The sequence below is a fragment of the Crinia signifera genome, chromosome 12, assembly GCF_055691185.1.
Source record: "Crinia signifera chromosome 12, ASM5569118v1, whole genome shotgun sequence".
In the NCBI taxonomy this organism is placed as follows: Eukaryota; Metazoa; Chordata; class Amphibia; order Anura; family Myobatrachidae; genus Crinia; species Crinia signifera.
Window position 1 is genome coordinate 34,299,134 of NC_139228.1, and position 20,223 is coordinate 34,319,356.

The 20,223-nt window shown below is 44.9% G+C and overlaps 1 protein-coding gene across 7 annotated transcripts in view; it reads right to left on the bottom strand.

Moving 5' to 3' along the window:
• Nucleotides 1–20,223, bottom strand: part of KCNH5 (potassium voltage-gated channel subfamily H member 5) — a 523,150-nt gene that overhangs the window by 240,333 nt on the left and 262,594 nt on the right. For all 7 annotated transcript variants that reach the window (XM_083167681.1, XM_083167680.1, XM_083167679.1 and 4 more), the window contains one exon: nt 1,412–1,518. In XM_083167681.1, the coding sequence (XP_083023807.1) occupies nt 1,412–1,518 (107 nt within the window). The remainder of the gene's footprint in view (nt 1–1,411; nt 1,519–20,223) is intronic.

Consider the following 20,223-nt stretch of genomic DNA (forward strand, 5'->3'; position numbering starts at 1 on the left):
AATCAGATTCTATCTATTATGTTCTAGACGGCGCTAAATAAATAAGCAGTAGAATCTGGTCTCTATGGACAACATCCCATCTTATAGATAGATGTAGAACTTCCATCTTATACTGATTTCTCATCGCAAAACCGTGTCGGACCCGTATCTTGATTCCAGGTCCATCTTGGCTCCAACCCAGGCCCCATCCTTTAACACTAAGGGTTTGAGTACAGTCAGAATCCTGGGCCATTTCCATTTCTTATAAGACTCTCCACTAGCCTCCCTGAGAACTCACTTCTTCAGGCAAGCCTATCATATTTAAGTGCCACACGCATAACCCTCTGAGGCACTTATGTATTATATAGCTTCCCTTCTGGACCTACAAGCTATGCTATCACTGGTTCCTGGCCTTGTGTTTCCCTCCTATATCTCTAAAGATTGTAAGCTTGCAGCAGGGCCCTCCTACCTCCAAGTCTGTCTGTTGTTACCCAGTTTGTTCTATCACTGTCTACAATTGTTAAGCGCAACCGAATCTGCTGCGCTATAAAAGAAACTGTAAATAAATAAATAAATAAATTTCTTCCGACCGGAATTCAATGTTCTAGCTGTCGATTGTTGGAAAGACAGCAGCGGTCTCAAAAATTCACGGTCATTTCCGATAACGAAGACTCTCCTCCATTAACCCTTCTTATACCCCGGTCAGAACTGCTGGAGTGGTCGACCTGGCTTTTCAGGTTTGGTGCTTTCACACCAAACCTTGACCCAGTTGGACCAGGAGGCAACCCATCAATAACCCTGGTTTAAGCTGAGATGTGAAAGGGGTATTAGTATATTTACCCCAAATAGTATCGTTTATTTTAGTCAGTAGGCTCCAGTTCCATTTCTTTGTTTTGTATCCAAATTTAAAAAAACAAAAAAACTTTATCTATAAACCAGCCCCTACACTAAAGAAAATTACACATATTACATATCAAATGAACGTGACAAAAGATGTACACATTTACGGACATGTAAGGCATATTACTATAAGTGCACTTATTGCATGAACATAGTAACGACTATATATATATATATATATATATATATATATATATATATATATATATATATATATATATCTCAAAATATATTGTTTATATTAAAATACAACCAATAGAATGCCTTGGGCAAAACACACAGTAGAATAATAACTTTGACCCCCCCCCCCCCCCCAAACAAAATAAACAGTGCAAAGTATTTATACCTTCTACTTTCCAAAAAGCTGTCATTATACAGTACAGTAGGTGGTATTATCTACAATGCCATAGTGGGAATCAGTGCATTTACTACACGACCTGGAGGTAAGAGGGTAGAGAAGGCTCTGTGGGGAGCACTGTATTGTTCATACACCAGTAAATGTAGGCTCGGCACAGTGTTACACTATACATACTGCTTTTCTTGTAGAGCAGGACTTCAAAGCAATTCGATTCATAGTTGTCAAACGTCTGCCTGACTTTCTCAACGGTCTTCTTGTCTGTTAGTTCTCCGTACATAAAGCTGCAAGAGAACAGAATCAAGGATTTAAATATGTCAAAATAAACACGTTTTTATCTCTGTGGAGGCAAAAAATCTGTAGCGAAAAATGAATCTTCTTATGCCTTTAAGAACTCTGGAGATGACAGGGTTAATAACCAACATGCAACAAATAGAAGAACCTGGAAATAAATGTCTGACCATATACCCAATCATGTTGTGCTTATTCAGCAGCTATTTGTGTAATGGTTCAGTGCAGTGGTGTAAGATCGTCCCAGCAACCCGGAGGCAAGATTTTTGTTGGTGCTCCCCCCACCATACCTCCCAACTGTCCCGCTTACGCCATCGTCCCGCGGTGGGGGGGACAGTTGGGAGCCCCCCCAGCCTGCCAAGAATAGATGCTGTGCGCATGCGCACAGCATCTATTCAGCGCCGACGAGCGGCGAAAACGGGGGCGTGGCTGGAGGACGCGTCATTCCACAAGGCCACGCCCCTTTTTCTCGAGGTCGCGCCCCCTTTTTGGGAGCGCGCGTGGCTTCGCCGTGCAAAAGTCCCGACCTCCCAACTACAGAAGTTGGGAGGTATGCCCCACCACATTATTTAATATAATGCACAGAGCTGGCCCTAAGCAATTTGTTGCCCTACACACACACACACAGATATACCCCCCCCTCCCCCCCGCAATCACATCACAGCCCACTCGGATATGTTGCCTACCAGCCAGGCCTGTCCGCCCGCATACGGGCAGACAGCTGCACCAGGCCCCTTCAAGCCCTTGGGCCCCAGTGCACTGGACCTGCAGTATTACCAACCCTGCCCAGCTTCTTCCTCTATGCTACCTTAGCGGCTTGTGCATATCTAATGAGTGAGGACCGGTCCATTTGTGTTGGGGCCCGGGAACTTCTGTGGAGTCTCCCACCTGACTGCTGGTTCGGATCATCGGGAGGCAATGGAGCCAGTGCCTCCTTTAAGGCTGGCGCCTGGCAGCAGATGACATCATTGCCTCCGGGAGTTCCGCAACTGGCTCAGTGGCCTTTATTATGAGGTGCATATAGGTAATGGTCCCATGCATTACAATGGGGCAGATTGTTTAAATGGCTCATCCTTCAGCTTAGTGTTTACACTACAGTAAGCTCAACTGGTATATTATTGGTGAATGGGTGGTCTACAGGTCTGTATCCTTTAACACTAACTGCAGAGTTTAAGTTTTATTATTAGGGGTGTCTATCTCAGATGGGATTTAAGTAACTATGGTCTTCCAATCAGATACACTATCTATTATCTTCTAGAAGGCAAACCTCCCAACATGTGAAATATGGGAAGTGGGAACATATCAGCGGGTGCCATTTTCACTGCTTTGGGGGCATGGGGGCGCTGTGGAACTACACGTGACAGCATACCCTGTGTAAAAAAGAGTTTTAGCATGCTGTAATAGGAAAACTATGGCAAGGCAAGCTGGTATGTGTAGTTCCACAGCAGCTGAAGGGTTGCATGCTGAACATCCTGCCATATAAGATATAACTCTGTGTTTGAGGGTGTCTTGAACACAAAGCCCACATGCATACAAGTCTCAAGCAAATGCAAGCTGCCCGAAATGTAATGTTCATCCCTGTACATTTTACCACTAGCTGGGGGATTGTGCTGCTGTGTTCCAGTTTTGGGAACAGGTATGAGACTTTATCCAAATCGCAAATGGGGGAAACTTACTAAGATGGGAGTTCTATCTGACATGGGATGTTGCTATGGGAAACCAATCAGATACTATCTAGTATCTTCTAGAACAGTGATATTCAACCAGGGCACACAATCAGGCCCCCACAGGGAAAAAAAAAAATCATTGGGCTCCATATGAAAAAACAATCACACTGGTCCCCACAGGGAACAAAAATAAAATACATTGGCTCTCACATGAAAACAGTAGACCAGTGAATAACAGTTGAACTGGTGGATGTGGCTGTAAACTGGTATTGATATCTCTAGATCTGGTGGCACACTAGAAAACAGATCAAGGCACGGTGGTTGAAAAATGCTGTTCTAGAAGGTGCTAAATAAGGAAAAAGTGAATTCTGATTGGTTGCCCACAGCAACATCCCATGTGAATAGAACATTTGAGTAAATTTTCCCCTAATAATTTAACTATAGGACTTGCCAGTTAGGTTTTTCCTTGGAGGATGTAATATTACAGTAAACCCCTAACAAATACGCACTTGTTTATGGAGATAGCTGCTGCGTTGGAACGTTATAAGCAATGTTTGATCATGTTGGCTGTAGATTACACAGCAAATGTGTTTATGCGAGTTTGGCTAATGAATCCCCTTCTTGTTTGCATAGGTGTTTGTTCCCTGATTATTGGGTACTTGGGAAACTGATGCAGCATTACAAATAATTGGGTATCACATTTGTGCTCTAGAACAAGATGTTTGCATTAAAGTCTTTACCATTATGCAGGGATTATAACATGCATAATTAATACCCATTTCATACAGTAGCAACACAACATAGATCCTGCGCATTTCCACAGGATGGAACCGAACCATAATGCAAATGCTGAATGTGCTGAAGTAGTTATAGAGAAAATATCTCAATTATTAATTATTTAGACGAGACATGTAGTGCCAGACAGCAAATATACTTTGCATTTTAAAACTCTGATGCCTTTTGTACTAGGATGTGCAGTTAAAATATTCAGAAACACATGTGTATTACAATACATAGTTCATGCTTGCCTACCCTCTGAAAATCAGGTCCCCCTCCCGGCTCCCCCTTCTGGGAAGGTGGGCAAGTCTCCCGCATGCTCCCCAAAGTCCTTACACCCCCCAGAGCCACTGGAAAAAAATTCTGAAATTTGCAGGTCTGCGGGGAGGGAACGGGACTAAAATGACACCAGCCTTTGTCCATGCCCCATGATGTACAGTACAATGTACAGTATTGGGTCTCCTCCCTCCTCCCCGATAAGTATGACTAGTATTTTGGACCAGTCATTCCCCAGGTTGCAAGCTACTGTTCCTGGAATAGCAGTTTTTTTTCTCCAATCAATCTCCCTTCCTCCAATCGAGTCCCCCCGAGCCCCGCCGAAAATACCCGAGCCTGCCGCCGACGTCACTGCAGTGACGTCGGCGGGGCTCGGGTATTTTCGGGTATTTTCGGCGGGGCTCGGGGGGACTCGGGAGCACTCAGGCACACGAGTCCCCCCGAAAACACCCGAGCCTGCCACCGACATCAATGCGCTATCTGACAGGCCGTTAGGCTGAAGAAAACGCTGCAGACAAATACCGTACTGTTATCTTTTATTATTAAGGTACGGTACCGTATGCATAAGAAGGGGGGGGGGCGAGGAGAGGTACCCTTTAATGAATACCGGTATATTCACAATACTTTATGCCTGGGGGGAGGACAGTGGCATCACTGCATGGAAGCTGCAGATGAGGGGGTATTAAAACTTTATGTGGTGGGTTTTGCTGGGGCAGGACAAACCTGCCCTAATAGGTTTGTCCTGATCCAGCAAAACCCACCACTCAAGGGACCAGACAGCTGCTAGTGACAGGGAGGTGTGCGGAAGAGGGGGTAGTATTATATGGCGAGTATATAACAAACTCTACATTTTGAGTGGAAATGTTGGGGGGTCGTCTTATACGCTGGCAAATACGGTACATACAAAGTGTCCCTCTTTTTACCACCTTATGTTGGGAAGTAAGGGCATGAGGGAGTTTATAACTGTAAAGGGGTTAATAACATTAAATGGGGTTATAACAATAATGCTAAAGGAGTTAGCAAGCATCATCCCCCCATTTTATTATCATCTTGGCAACCGTTCCTGACTATGTCACATGGTAGCGACTTCTAACCACTTGCAGCAGGTGTGAGGGAGACCTCCATTATGCATGCCCATCCAGGCACTGTTGCACTATGGGTGGGATAGTGGTGCAATGCACGAAAAATCAGAACTGTATCACCATAATAGTATGGCTGGGAGGTCTGCACATAGAGTGGCACTAGACTGCAAATAGGCATAAATATATTAGAGATGAGTGGGTTCGGATTTACTCGGATTTCAAAGCGGGATCTTATTGGCTAACCAAAACACGTAACAACCAATAGTCGATCGTAAAAAAATCATAAATGACGATAAATTTGCCGATAAGAACCGAGTAAATCCGTGTAAAACCAAACCCGCTCATCTCTAAAATATGTATAGATTGTGCATAGATTTTATTTACCTAATTAAAAGGAATTTTTTTTTTTAAATTCTTTAATTAAATATTTGTCCATTAACCCTTTCAAGTCCAATGTCTAGTCAGGCTCAACAGGCCTAGCGCTAGTAGCAGATCCTATGGTGAGCCACTTACAAAAAAAGAAATAAACATTTATATCGTTCATAATTCAATGTAGACCATTTTCTAATTTAAATTTTTTTTACAATTGATTTAAACATTTAAACCAGATTTAAATTTAAAGAAAAAAAACTGGACTGTAAATGGTTAATTTACCAATGCAAAGTGTTGGGAGGTATACTAAATTAATGACTTCTATTATTATCATTATCATAACGTGCCACACATATAAGGTCCAGTGATTACCCATGTGTATTCATGATTAAGTTGCCTTCTTTGCTGGAGAGAAGATTTCTGTTTATTCTGTTGGCTATATAAATAAATGCACTTAATAATGTTTTACAGCCATTTAAAGAGGTCATAACTGACAAGTGAGGCTCCGTGAAAAATGCAGCAATTGCAGTTTTATTCTTCCATAACCCCAGGGAAACCCGTTTCAGTTTCCAGAAGTGAAGACAAAAATAGAGAGAGGGGAAAAATAGAGACAATCCCTCGGATTCTCAGTGTTGTTTTACCGCAGAGAAAATATAAACAAAAATAAGGATTAAATTGCCATATATTGATTGCTCGGCGCACTTATAAGCAAGTTATCCTTGTTGTGGAACAATAAACACAGGGGAGAGGAGAAACGGTATAAAACACTGTGCATGCTCCTAAAATAATTGTGTTTGATGAAAATCTCCACAGAAAACATAAAAAGCAATTTTGAGCTTGAAGATCAAATTTAGGAAAAGATGCAGTTGCAATTGGTTTCTGTCCCTCTACATGTAAAATGAATAACAGGAGTAGATGAAGAGTTCGAAGCTTCGGCAACACCACTTTCTAAATAAAACCCAGACGAGAACTTTCCTTTTTAACCTTCGTGTCAATGACTTGATGTCTGCTAGCCGTATAGAATAGGTGCCAATTGGGCACTAAAGCACAGAAACGCCTATTAATTTGCAGGGTCATTAGCAATGTATGAAATCCGTACACCCTGCCAGTTCCACATTACAGTATATCATTATACATATATTACCCAAAAATAGCCAGAGCAGAACACTTAAGGCCGAGTCAATCTTTCAGGGATTTCTTTGCTACTAAAGCAGACATCATAGACTGAAGAGGATGTTTTTTTTTGTGTGGGCCTGATTCAGACTTCTTCGTTCATGGATAGAAGTAAGGGCCTTATTCTGGCTGACACGCCAATCTGCAAATTTACCATTGTAACGCTGCTCGCACAAACGGCCACCTCTCTGGTGTCTTACATCTGCGAGTGCTCTGTGTGGGAAGCGGGCGGGTACCTGACATCTGCTGATGTCAAACCCCCTCCTCCCCATCAGGGATCTACCATGGGAACAGCCAGCATTTCATGGGAACGCCCATGCGGCTGCACCATGCTCAGCATCACTCCCCTGCGTGAACAAGCCCCGCCCACAGAAATTCCAGGCTTCTCCCAGAGAGGAGAGATTTAAATTAGGAAAGTATATGTAACATGTGCAGAGAGAGTTAGATTTGTTCAAATTTAAATCTGAATTGCAGTGTAAAAATAAATCAGCCAGTATTTACCCTGCACAGAAACAAAATACCTCACGCAAATCTAACTCTGCACATATTACATCGGCCCCACAGCATGGTTTTGCCCATTTGAGAAAGGTTCGGCTTTTGTGATCAAGTCCAATTCAGACACTATAAACCAAACAATTTCCTGCAAAAATGTTGCATTACAAAAATCAACATACTGTATGAATACTTTAGGACATAATGTTATTAAATGGAGTTTAAGAACTTGTGGAAGGCAACAAGGTATGGGCAATTCATCAGTAGAATACGGAGCTGACAATTTCTAAAATAATTTAATTCTATATTAACATTGTTCCTGGCCCTCCTTTTTCTGAACATGACTGGGAAAAGTATGCGTATCAGTTTTACAAGTGTTTTATTGCAGTCTGTTCAAAAGCAGTTTTAGAAATTGTAGGGTAGATGTTTGAAGCAGTGATAAGGGAGGAGAAGTGGCCCATGGCAACCAATCAGCTGCTCTGAATAATTTAATATTATGCAAATTATAGATGTTACTTCCGCGCTGATTGGTTGCCATGGCACACTTCTCCTCTGGCTCAATTCTCCTCCCTTATCCCTGCTTCATACCTCTACATCTGTATCTCTATGTAAAGCAGTGGCACAAGTAGAAATCATTTCTTAGTGGTACTATAAGTGTGCACCTTAGGTGTGCGTGCCAAAAGTGGGCATGTCCATGTATCATGAGGGGGCATGATCATATGAAACTAGACGAGTGGTTACATGAAAATGTGGGCATGGCCACATTATGCCACAAACCGTAGTGAATCTTACACATTATACCACACGTTGTAATGCCCATTACACATTATGCCCCACACGGTAATGCCCATTACACATTATGGGCCTTATTCTGGTTGGAGCGTCCGGGCCGTACACGTACGTCCCGGGGTTTTTTACGATCTGCGCATGTGCAGATACGCTAATGCGCCGGCGCGAACACTCCACAACGCTTACGGCCGGTGTCTCAACGTGCGAAAAAACCTGTACGCGAGCGTACGGGTAATGGGGCGGCATAGGGGCGTGTTGATGGGAGCGGCCGAAATAATGAGGGAAAATGGGCGTAAATATGGGCGTACACGGGGGTGTGCACCAAAAATGAGCGGTGCTACTACCGCACGATCGACTAAGGCACCGTTCGTTTCGGACACCAAACAGGCGGCCGCCAACCGCCAGCTAAAACCACCCCTACAGATACCGCATGCCAGCGTGCGCCTGAGTTGGCTAATTAACGCTGATTACTACTCAAACACATACACCTGAATGTAATAAGCAATGCTGCAGTCTATTAACTCCAAACCATGATTTCACTGCCTGCAAGCCACACATGCAGCACGCAAACACATTGGAAGCTTATGTTTCTATACTTCTCCACATTTAAAGGTTTGTTTAATTTAAGGTAAGAATCTTTTTATACGCTAAGGTAGGTATTTGATAAACAGACACATTCACTACGTGCTTTCATAGACTTTACGCAGTAGCACACTCAATCTACACAAGTCGACATGTGTCAACGTGTTCACTCTAATACTAACATAGGTTTTGTATTTAGGATACAATAACATAAACCACATCTAACACCTACAAAGGATGTTTCAGCAATGTTTGAAGCCCATGACCACTATTTTCCACACCATCTTTGTATAGTACCCAAAATTATGACCTGTACCACTATCTCATCTGCTATGATTTGGATTTCACTACACTCTGGATGTAAGATGCCACCAATCACATTATTGCACTCTCATCTCTCTAACAAAGGATTCCTACATCTGCTTATGACACTGTCAAATCATATATATTTTAAAAGTTATGCATGTTTGTTCACAAGCTAATTTATCATGTTTGGCCCATTCACACATCTTTTTTTAGGGAGGACACATATGCATTCCTACAGAAATTTACCTTTTCACCCTTGTTTGTCTGCCTCACCCACTCCATGAGGAAAGCATTGTTCTGGACCTGCTTTTACGTACTACTGTAGGAGCTACCTCACCTGCACACAAACTGCTTTCTCACCTATTAAGTTGCTCTGCACATGTGCTGACACAAACTAATTAGCAGGGAAAAGTTGGATAGGAACATGGGAATGGCCATGGAGAGGGTTACACATGGGAAACTTCCACCACACTTCAACAAATGTTCAAAAATACCCTGGTCAGTAAGTACACATAAATCTAGTATTTGTTTCACACAAGAAATTACACATACCACAATTTAGATTTAATTTGTAAAATAAATTTATTTGCTGTTCAGCATCACAGCTTGACACTTTAATGTGAGAAATCAAATAAACAAATAAAATAGACACACAAATAATAAAACAGCCAGAACAAGAGGTTGCATATCTCCAAACATGTGTTACCCTGCAAATGCAATGGTGAAAGAAATGGGGACACCAGAATACGTACTGCAACAACCAGGGTGAATACTAAGCAAGATACACACCACCAAAAAAAAAAATCCTGCATTTGTAGAGGTCAAAATACGAACTTTCATGCCCATGGCACGCAAATGGATCGATGGGCAATTCAGGAAGCGGATGTCCAGTGCAATTTAAACCTTTGGCCTCCAACCACAGAGGAAGTGAACCAGGTCTCATTTGGGCCCTTTTTTGCCCCTTTTAGATGGGGCCTTGGGGACAGGGGCCTTTGGCTCAGCTGGCTTTCGGCGTCTTCCCCTAGTCGACACAGGAGGGTCAGCCGAGGTGGAAGGTTGGGGAGCAGCTTGGGGTGGGGCAGCAGATGGGGGATTGTCCCTTAGGGACCTGGCGGTGGACAGCTGCTCCGCAATAAGTTCATTCTGGCGGCTGAGGTGTTGGCCAATGCTTAGCATGCCAGCCGCCAGAGTTTCATTAATGCGGTTCAACGCCTCAACCTGCAGCTGGTTTGTGGCCTTCCACTCCGCCAGAAAATCCGCCACCTGCTGCTGACGGATCGCAGCATCCACCCCTTGCTGCTCGATCCTGTCCAGCGTCACCAACAGGCTCTCACTCAATGTCTCCTGTGGCTGGGGCTGGGGGCGACGTCTTGGTGGAGGCTGGACCACCTGCTCCACCTGTGGCTCTGCAGAAGAAGATGCTGCCGGTACATCCTGACTTTCTGCTTCTGCTAGGATAAGAATTGAAAACAATGTCACCATCACATACGCAATAAAAATTATCTTTCTAAATACAATGCATTACTGTGACTTACCATCAAAAGCAGCAGCAAAGACCTCCGCCGGGAGCTCACTGTCCATATTGGAGATCCCCCTGATCTCCCCCACATCGATCACGTCACAGGAGTCCAGCTCCAGGGGGGTATACTCCAAATGGTCAGGCATAGGACCGCTCCCGGTGGACATGCTGTGGTTGTACCGGTCAGTCATCTTCCTCTTCAGGGCACTTTTGAAGTCAGTCCACCTACAAGTTTAAAAATACAAATATCACCATGAGATATGTGCACCACTGTGCTACGTGTAGGGTTACCACCTAGTCCCTTTAATTCCGGACACATGTTACTTACACAGGTTCTGTGGCAGTTTAAAATTAGGTGAAGTGGAGTCTTGAAGTCAGCCAGCCACAGAACCTGTGTAATTAATATGTGTCCGGAATTAAAGGGACTATGTGGTACCCCTAGCTACGTGACATTTCCTAGTGTGGGTGATCTTATGTTTTTTTGCCATGTGTGGCAAAATATTTCTTTGATGGACAAAACCATGTGCACTGCAGGTGAGGCAGGTGTAAAACCCCACCCAAATCTGATTATCTCTGCACAAGTAACACCTGCCTCACCTGCAGTGCACATGGTTTTGTCCATCTAAGAAATATTTGGGCAGAAAGAGTGAACTAGAATAAGGGCCTCAGTTCCTGCTGGAGACTGCTGAAAAATTGCCCTGACAAACACACTAACCTTTTCTTCACCGCGTCCCAAGTTCTGACCACTGGTGACACCTGGTTCACTTCCTCTGTGATCTTCTCCCAAAGGTTTCTCCTTGCACTGGCACCCGGCTTCCTGGTTGCCAATTCAATCCATTCGCGTGCCCTGGGCACTAGAATTCGCATTTCGGCCTCTACAAATGCAGGGTTTCTCCTTTTGGAGGTGGTATCCTGCTCAGTCCTCACCCTAGATGTTGCAGCTCGTTTTCTGGTGGCCCCAGTTCTCTCACCATGCACCTGCTGGGTCACACCTGTTTGGAGAGATGCAACCTCTTGTTCTGGCTGGTTGCTTGGCCCTTGTGGAGCTGGTGGAGGTTCACCAGGGCCTGTTACTGAGGGGCCCGCTTGATCTTGCAGGCTACTCCTCTCTTGGGCCCTCCTTCTCCGCTCCTGTTCCCTCTTCTGTAATGCTTCAAGCAGGGATTCTGCTTGTGCTCTCTGCAGAGCGTCCTCTGCTGCTGAATCGTCAGAGTCAGACATGTTTGCAGCAATTGTGGGCTGCATCTGACTGAATATTTATATGTTAATCTCCCGCCACGAACAAGGGGGCGTATATTTTTCCCCGCAAGGTATATGCAAATTTACGCCGATATTTCCCGCCGATAATTGCCGCTTAAATTACGCAGGTCTCAATGCACCTGATCAATCACCCGTATATGTATATACACAGGTTGTGGAGCATTGTGGGCTACATCCTGAAATGTGTGCACCTGTCATTCCAATGATGAGTGTTGTCAGCTGGTATCTGTTGGAGTTCGTGTATGCTTTGTGAGTCACATTTCAAAACATCACGTTATAATGCTTGCCTTGCATATGTAATGTCTATGCAATTGTCATACAGCAACATGTTGCATTGTGGCCCTTTAAGCAGCGTAGTTCTAAGTAGACGGTTGCGTGTATTAATTTCCGCATACTATATATACAGTACTTTTCTCTTCATGGCAATCGGTGTATTGAGCCCCCTTTAAGCAGCGTAGTTATGAGTAGACGGGGTGCGTGTATTATTTTCCGCACACTGTATATATACAGTTCCTCTCTATACATTGAATGCATGCTGTTGGTTGTGGTGTGTATATCGGAACGGTCCGCGTAAGTTTCTATTCGCATCCAGTTTGTTAATGTAAGAGGGATTAATAAAGTTAATACCAAACAAACAATTTTTTACACCAATCAGCAAGCACCAAAAGTGATATATGTACCTGCAATTAATAACTGCGCCATTGCCACCATGACAGCAAACAGAGCTAGGCCATTCTCGAACTCTGAGCTGTTGGCCCTGGTCCACGTCATGGACCGTCACCTGGGGCCCAGGGGCCCATATGTTTCTAATGCGGACAAGCGGCGGGCGTATAATGCTGCCCGCCGCCTGATATTTTCCACGACCGGCGTCCGCAGAAGCCTGGGGCAGGTTGAGCGGCGCTGGTCAGACCTGCGCCGGCGGCAGCCCGTTCTACTGTGCAGCCTTCGCCGCCATATTGCCCGATGTAAGTTTTGATTACTAGTATGTCTGCGTTTTTTAGCAATGTTGTGTGTACTTTTTAAAAATAGGTTGCTGAGTATGGGGGTGTATATGGGTGTATATGGGGGTGTATATGGGGTGTATATGGGGGTGTATATGGGTGTATATGGGTGTATATGGGGTGTATATGGGGGTGTATATGGGTGTATATGGGTGTATATGGGTGTATATGGGGTGTATATGGGGGGTATAGGGGGGTGTATATGGGTGTATATGGGTGTATATGGGGTGTATATGGGGGTGTATATGGGGGGTATAGGGGGGTGTATATGGGTGTATATGGGGGGTATATGGGGGTGTATATGGGTGTATATGGGTGTATATGGGTGTATATGTGGTGTATATGGGGGTGTATATGGGTGTATATGGGTGTATATGGGGGGTATAGGGGGGTGTATATGGGTGTATATGGGTGTATATGGGGTGTATATGGGGTGTATATGGGGGGTATAGGGGGGTGTATATGGGTGTATATGGGTGTATATGGGGGGTATATGGGGGTGTATATGGGTGTATATGGGTGTATATGGGGGGTATAGGGGGGTGTATATGGGTGTATATGGGGTGTATATGGGGGTGTATATGGGTGTATATGGGGTGTATATGGGGGTGTATATGGGTGTATATGGGTGTATATGGGGTGTATATGGGGGGTATAGGGGGGTGTATATGGGTGTATATGGGGGGTATATGGGGGGTATAGGGGGGTGTATATGGGTGTATATGGGGGGTATAGGGGGGGGTTTAAGTAGTTGCTCAGTTTTTTGGTGTAGGATATCAAATAGTTAGCATGATAAATGTCTGAAATATCACAGCAATGATCATTTGGAAGGTTATGAACATGACTAATGTGAATTTTTCTTTCCCCCTTTTTTATGAATCCCAATCTTCGATTTCTATGCCATCAACATGAACATTGCAGCACGGGCAAGAGCCGCCAGAGAAGCCCGGGAGCAGGCACGCCGGGACCAGGCAGCCCCAGAGCAGCCAGAGGAGGAGGAAGAGGAAGAGGAAGAGGAGGAAGAGGAGGAGGAGGAGGAAGAGGAGGAGGAGGAAGAGGAAGAGGAGGAGAAGAAAGAGGAGGAGGAGGAAGAGGAGGAGGAGGAAGAGGAAGAGGAGGAGAAGAAAGAGGAGGAGGAGGAAGAGGAGGAGGAGGAGGAAGAGGAGGAGGAGGAGGAAGAGGAAGAGACACAGGGTGCTGTTTGGACCCACACAATTTCCCCATCCCCTTCCCCCTCCACAACCCCCACCCCCACCACCTCCCCAACCCCCACCCCCCCCCCTCCCCACCCCATTTCCAACCCCCCTATACCTCTCCACCACCCACCCCCAAACCTCTCCACTCCCCAGTAACAGCCACTACCGTGGTCCAGACTCCGGGACCATCATTGTCGTTGCTCCAGACCCCCCCAACCACCGCACAGCCAACCAGCGGTGACGAGGATGGCTCAAGTAGCCGTAAGTAAATAATTTGTCTAATGTTTACCTACACATTTCTACACATCAACAATCACAACAACCACATATGTGTATCCAACATCAACATTAGTTGCAACATATCACTGCAGGGCGACCATGAGGTGTGTCCTGTCCTTCTCCAGGAACAAGGGTCCCCTTGGTGGTTTTTTTGAGTGTGGCCATGCCTCACCCCTTGAATAATTGACATAACAGTACATCCAATGAGATATCCGACATTAGTGGTGTGGTAGTTATGTGGCTCCAGGTGTTGGGTAACTCCAGTTCCCAGCATGATGTGCAACACAGGGCCGGATTATAATGGAGGCACAAGGGGTCAGTGCCCCTGGGCCCCCCTCTAGCTAGGGGCCCCCTGTGGTTGTCATGTATTTTTGACCAAAAAAATGTGTAAGTTGTTTTTTTTCTTTTTTAGCTAAATGTTTTGTGCATGGGTGGGGTAGTGCTGCAGCTTCACCTATCTGCCAATGTGACAATGATTTATGGTGCTGAGCATCGGGAGCCAAGGCACACTGATTGCACAAGTGTGCAGTGCATTTCTGGGAGTTGACTAAGTCCCATGACACTTTGCACCAGAGGACAGAGGCTGAGAAGTTTGTGCTGAGCTCTGATTGGTGGAGCTCATTACATGCTTCTCAGGTCCATGGAGAACAGCAGCAGCAGCTTAGTCATGGGAGGGATTTTAATCAGAGGCAGCACTAGGACTGTGAGGTCTCCACCAGAGTAAGGGGCAGAGGGACAAACACAGGCTTTTCATGTGGTGTGTGTGTGTGTGTGTATGTATATATATATATATATATATATATATATATATATATATATATATATATATCCCCTGCAGTTAATTAAGTATATTATTTTGTAGTACTGTGTTTACAGCAGACCCATCTTCAATGTAGTTTAAAAATGTATCTGGCCTTCACACATAACTCTCAACTTATTTTTAGGTACAAATACAACAAACATTTGTGTATGTTATATATTAATTTTTTATTTTTATCCCTTCCCTACAGACACTGGACAGCAGCAGGAGGAGGTGGCAGCCCTAATGCAGGAGATTGTCCTCACCCTCCTGTACCTCCAGATCCTGTTTGGCCTTCTGGAGGCCCGAATTTAAATTTTTTTTATCCCCCCCCCCCCTTAGTATTTTTGTGCCAAATAAACGTTTATGTACAGTTCGAAATTGCCTTTGTTTTTAATCAGAAATATGTTAGAGGGCTTGTAAGGGTAGGTACATACAGATGTGTACTGTAAGTTATACTTGTAATTTGAGGTGAGGGGTAATGATTGATGTGTGAATGTGTGTGTTTTTGAATAAAATAACACATAGTAAAAATGCATGAATTTTTAATGTTGTTCGATTACAACATCACACATAACATCAGGGTAGGTATACATGTTACACATTGTGGACAAAGTAATTATGGACATAATTTAGTACATATACAGAAACACCAACATTACTTGATGTAAAAATAACAGCAATATGGGGACACATAGATAGTGATTAAAATGCCACATTAGAACATCACAAATATACATGTAATGAGGGTTCAAATGTAGTTTTATTAGGTCTTTATTAAGGTAGACAATTGAGTTAATAGAAAACAATAATTGAATAACAAATAGATTAATTAATCAATTGTCAGATTAGTAGTTGAGAGGCAAGATTTGCAGGTCCATATATGTGAAGGGTATGCCAGCGTGCACGGACGTACGCTCACTCTCACGAGCGGTGACATAAGCTGAGTTTTCCATTGAAAACAATAGGGACCCGTCCGTGCAAACTGGTGTACGCTCAGATCTCCGCAAGAAGTCGGTGGGGAGACGGAGGAAAGACGGCCGTAGACGGCGCCGTACGCTCAGTTGTACGCCAGTTGTCGGAGTGTAAGGGCTGGGCCGGCCGCGTACGTTGCCGTACGCTCATTTGTACGGCACTCCCCTTCTACGTTATTTCTGCCCGTACGTAAGCGGCTGATTTGTGGGTGGACTTAACCCTAACGGCCGCGTACGGCTAGCGTGCGGTAATGGCGAACGTACGCACGTTTGGCCGCACCGATCAGAATAACCTCCTATGTCCCACACCGTTGTGCCCACTTCACATTATGCACCACACTATAATGACAAATTCTTATTGAACCACATGCCATAATGTCCATTACATATTACATCACACACCATAATGCCTATTACATATTATGTCACATAAGTGCCGCTTGCCTACATGCTAATTGCCAGGAGCTGCATGCTCTATGCCAGGAGTTTTGTGCTTGTTGGCACAGAGTGTTTCATGCTTGTTGGCATGGGAGGATTACATGCTTGCTGCCATGGGGGGGTTCCACGCTTGCTGTCACAGGCCCCAGGCTGCGCACCACCTCAGGCTTCCCTCACCCCTCCGGCGGCTCTTGGGCATTTCAAATATGGTGCCGATTTGTGAGCCAATTGGAGCTCATGGACAAGCAGCCAATCACAGTGGCTGCTTGTATACGAGCTTTGATTGGCTCAGTTGCCTCACCGTATTTGAAATGGCCAAGAGCCTCCGGAGGGGTGAGGGAAGCCTGCTGCGCTCCACTCTTCTAGCCTCTCAGTGGCAACAGCGGCAGCTGCCGGAGGGGTGGGAGAAGCACAGCAGGGGATGCGGGGTGGAATGGCGTACCGGCAACATATTTCTTAAAGGTATGCCGTACCACTTTGTACCACCTTACTAGCTCCACTGATATTGTAGAGATACAGTAAAGGACTCATATGTTTTGAGACATCTTCAGAATGTAGTAATGGGCAGATCTCTGATATTTGGTGAGATACCTTGAGTTTATATCATAAAAGCAACCCCTATAGTTAACTATGGTTCCTGCTCCATCATGAAAGATTCCAAGCTATTAAATTCTAGGCAAATAAGTAATTATATAGGGGTATATATTTCCCAGGGCATTAGCTAGCGATGCACGATTAGTTGAATAGTAAGTTGCTTTCCAATGTTGAGGTTGTGCGTGCCTCATCTTCACCTAGCATTGCTACATGCCAGCAATGCTTTATCCTTTTGGATTTTAGGCCTATTTCTTTGCCTTTCATCTATTCACACTTCTTCAGTCTCTTTGTTTCTTATACTTTCTATATTTGAATTATCTGATACTGCTTCTGGGTTACTTGTGTTTTGGTGTATGTGTTAATAAACCTTTTGCAGTGGTTTAAATTTTTAAATTAATTCTCTTTTTTCATTTCTATTCAAAATTGTCTACATTGAATGTGGAACAATGTTAATGTTTTTATTTTAAAGTGGCTCACTATTGGATCTGCTACTAGCGCTAGGGCTGTTGAGCCTGACTAGACATTGGACCTGAAAGGGCTAACAAACTAATCAACTAGCAAAACTTATCTAAGGTCTGACACAGTGGCGTAGCTACGTTTTGGGCGCCCCCCCCCCCCCCCGTCGCCACCCCGCCGAGCACCCCTACCCCGCCGCCCCGCCGGGCACCCCTACCCCGCCGCCCCGCCGCCCATGCAAACCCCCCCTCAAACCCCCACAGCCTTACCTATCGCGCTGGTCCCGGCGGCTCCGATCTTCTGCTGAGGACCACCAGAAAATGGCCGCCCCTATACAGCAGACAGTTTCAGAGAACTGTGTGCTATATGGGGGCGGCCATTTTGTGGTGGTCCTCAGCAGAAGAACGGAGCCACCGGGACCAGCGCGATAGGTAAGTCTGCGGGGGATTGAGGGGGGGTTTAACTATAGCACCGCAGCCCCCGGCGCCCCCACATGCACAGCGCCCCCCCGCGGTGGCGGGGGCTGCGGTGCTATAGTTACGCCCCTGGTCTGACATTAGTTTGTTATGTGTTTCTTTCTTCTAAATATGTTCTTATTTTTAAATGTTGTGTCAGCTGTATTTTGGGCCTAATTCAGACTTGTTTGCTAGGCTGCGTATGCTCGCAGCCTAGTCAACAGGTAAACACAGACCACCCGCCACCTCCCCGCCTGAATACCCGCACGCTTACGCAACCCCTCGAATGTGGCCGCATGAGTGAAAAATCATGCTTGTGTTAACCTTAACCATGTCGACCCAAATTATTGTTCCCACCAGTCAGATTCTACAGATAAATCCTTAGGTATGTACCCAGCTTCAGTCTGCACTGGTAATGACCCAAAATATGGACTTTTCTAGCCCAGGAAATTTCCGCAAACTGAAGTAATTAACAGATGGTCAACTGTCTGTGACACCAGGTATCGTTGAATAAACTCTAAAATCCAGGTGAGTGAACAGGCATCTGAAGCACACATCAACACCAGTGGCATAGCTACCGTGCGGCAGACCCCACAGCTGCTTGGGGGAGCGAGTGCCAGCGGGGTCTGATGCAGGTGCCGGCAGTGCTCATCAGGTGAAGAAGCAGGGAGGGTAGCTCCAGCGGCGCACAAGCTCTGGTAGCCATTACTGTCATAGGGCGCACTGTGTGCCGCAGACAGTCTCTCGGCACCCGCCGTGAGCCGCACACCCACCCTCAAGTTGTGTCAGTCTTGTCTGACGCGGCGCCGCCAGGCAGTTCTACACTTCGTACTGCAGGTAGCCCCTGTCCCTCATTGAGTTGGGAGCCTACTATAAATCGGGGGGCCGCCAGACGATATTTTGTCTGGGGAGAGCAAAATTTGTAGTTACGCCACTGATCAACACACATTAGACCATTATTTGCTTAAATACAATTATACTGTATAATATATCACATGTTAATGAAAACAATACATGTTTGGTAGGGAGCACATCTAACATTTCCATAAATTTCCAAATTAGGCCAAATTCATTAAAAAAAAAAAATATTAACAAATGCTAAATTCTGGCTTTTGAAAAACAGATAGCTTGGACGCTGGAAGCAAAACTACAGTATGGGGAGACATCTCTGACAGCAATGTTGGCACTCAAAGAGTTATGAAAAAGGTTTGCTTGGCAATTTTCACACCTTGGCTCTCAAAGGGTTTCGGGGGGAACGGGGTGGGTATTTAAAGGGGGAGAAGAAAAAGACTCTCTTATTTTTTGTCGGGGCATTTTTTTGTGAAGGTTACGTAATTTTCACAAAAGAGCGCCCCAACACAAAAGAGAGTCTTTTTCTTCTCCCCCTTGAAATACTTATTCTACTCTCAATGGTGCACCTCCACGCTATTCAACTATTAGATGCTTCCTCTCTCTCTATAGGTCAATTGTGGATACCTCTATTTTCTTTCAAAACTATCCTTAAGTTATAACCTAAACCTGTGCACTGGTCCATTTACGCATCCCATTTCCCCTTAAAAACTGAACGGGGTGGGTACCTGGAATGGTGAGGTGGAACTAGTTCAACCTCCACCTTGGCTCTGTACAGTAATTCTAACAGAAAAGCGGTTATAGTGTGCAGGATTGAATGCACAATTTTGAAGGATCATGAGATCGATTGTGTGTGCATTGCGAGGTATTTCGGTATGTTGACGATACGTTGTGCAGTTCCATGGGTCCTGAGGTCGCTCCTATGATCTTATGTGATGTGCATATGATCAGTCAGGATGGCTTGCTGTCGTAAGCAGATCGTATGCAGATCAATCATACTGTACGACCTGCATACAAATCAGCATTGTATGCAGGTCATTCTAATGTATGGCCAACTTAAGCTTGGAGTCTATCTAGTAGAGAAACAAGATAACCTACTAATCTCCAATAAACATATTTATAGTGTTACTAGTAAAATTGCCTCCTGTCCAGGATTCATTCAGAAATCAGAGAAATTGTTTGGAGAGACATTAATCCCGATGGGACAGTGCCCGGAAATCTCACAAGAGTGGTGCCAGCAACACTACTGTACATATGAACCACTGCAGATAAGCTGATCTATACGTGTGGCTGCAAGGGATGGGATGTGTGGTTTAACACTACATAGATATGTGCCGTTCAAAGTGAGGGGGAATTAGGTGG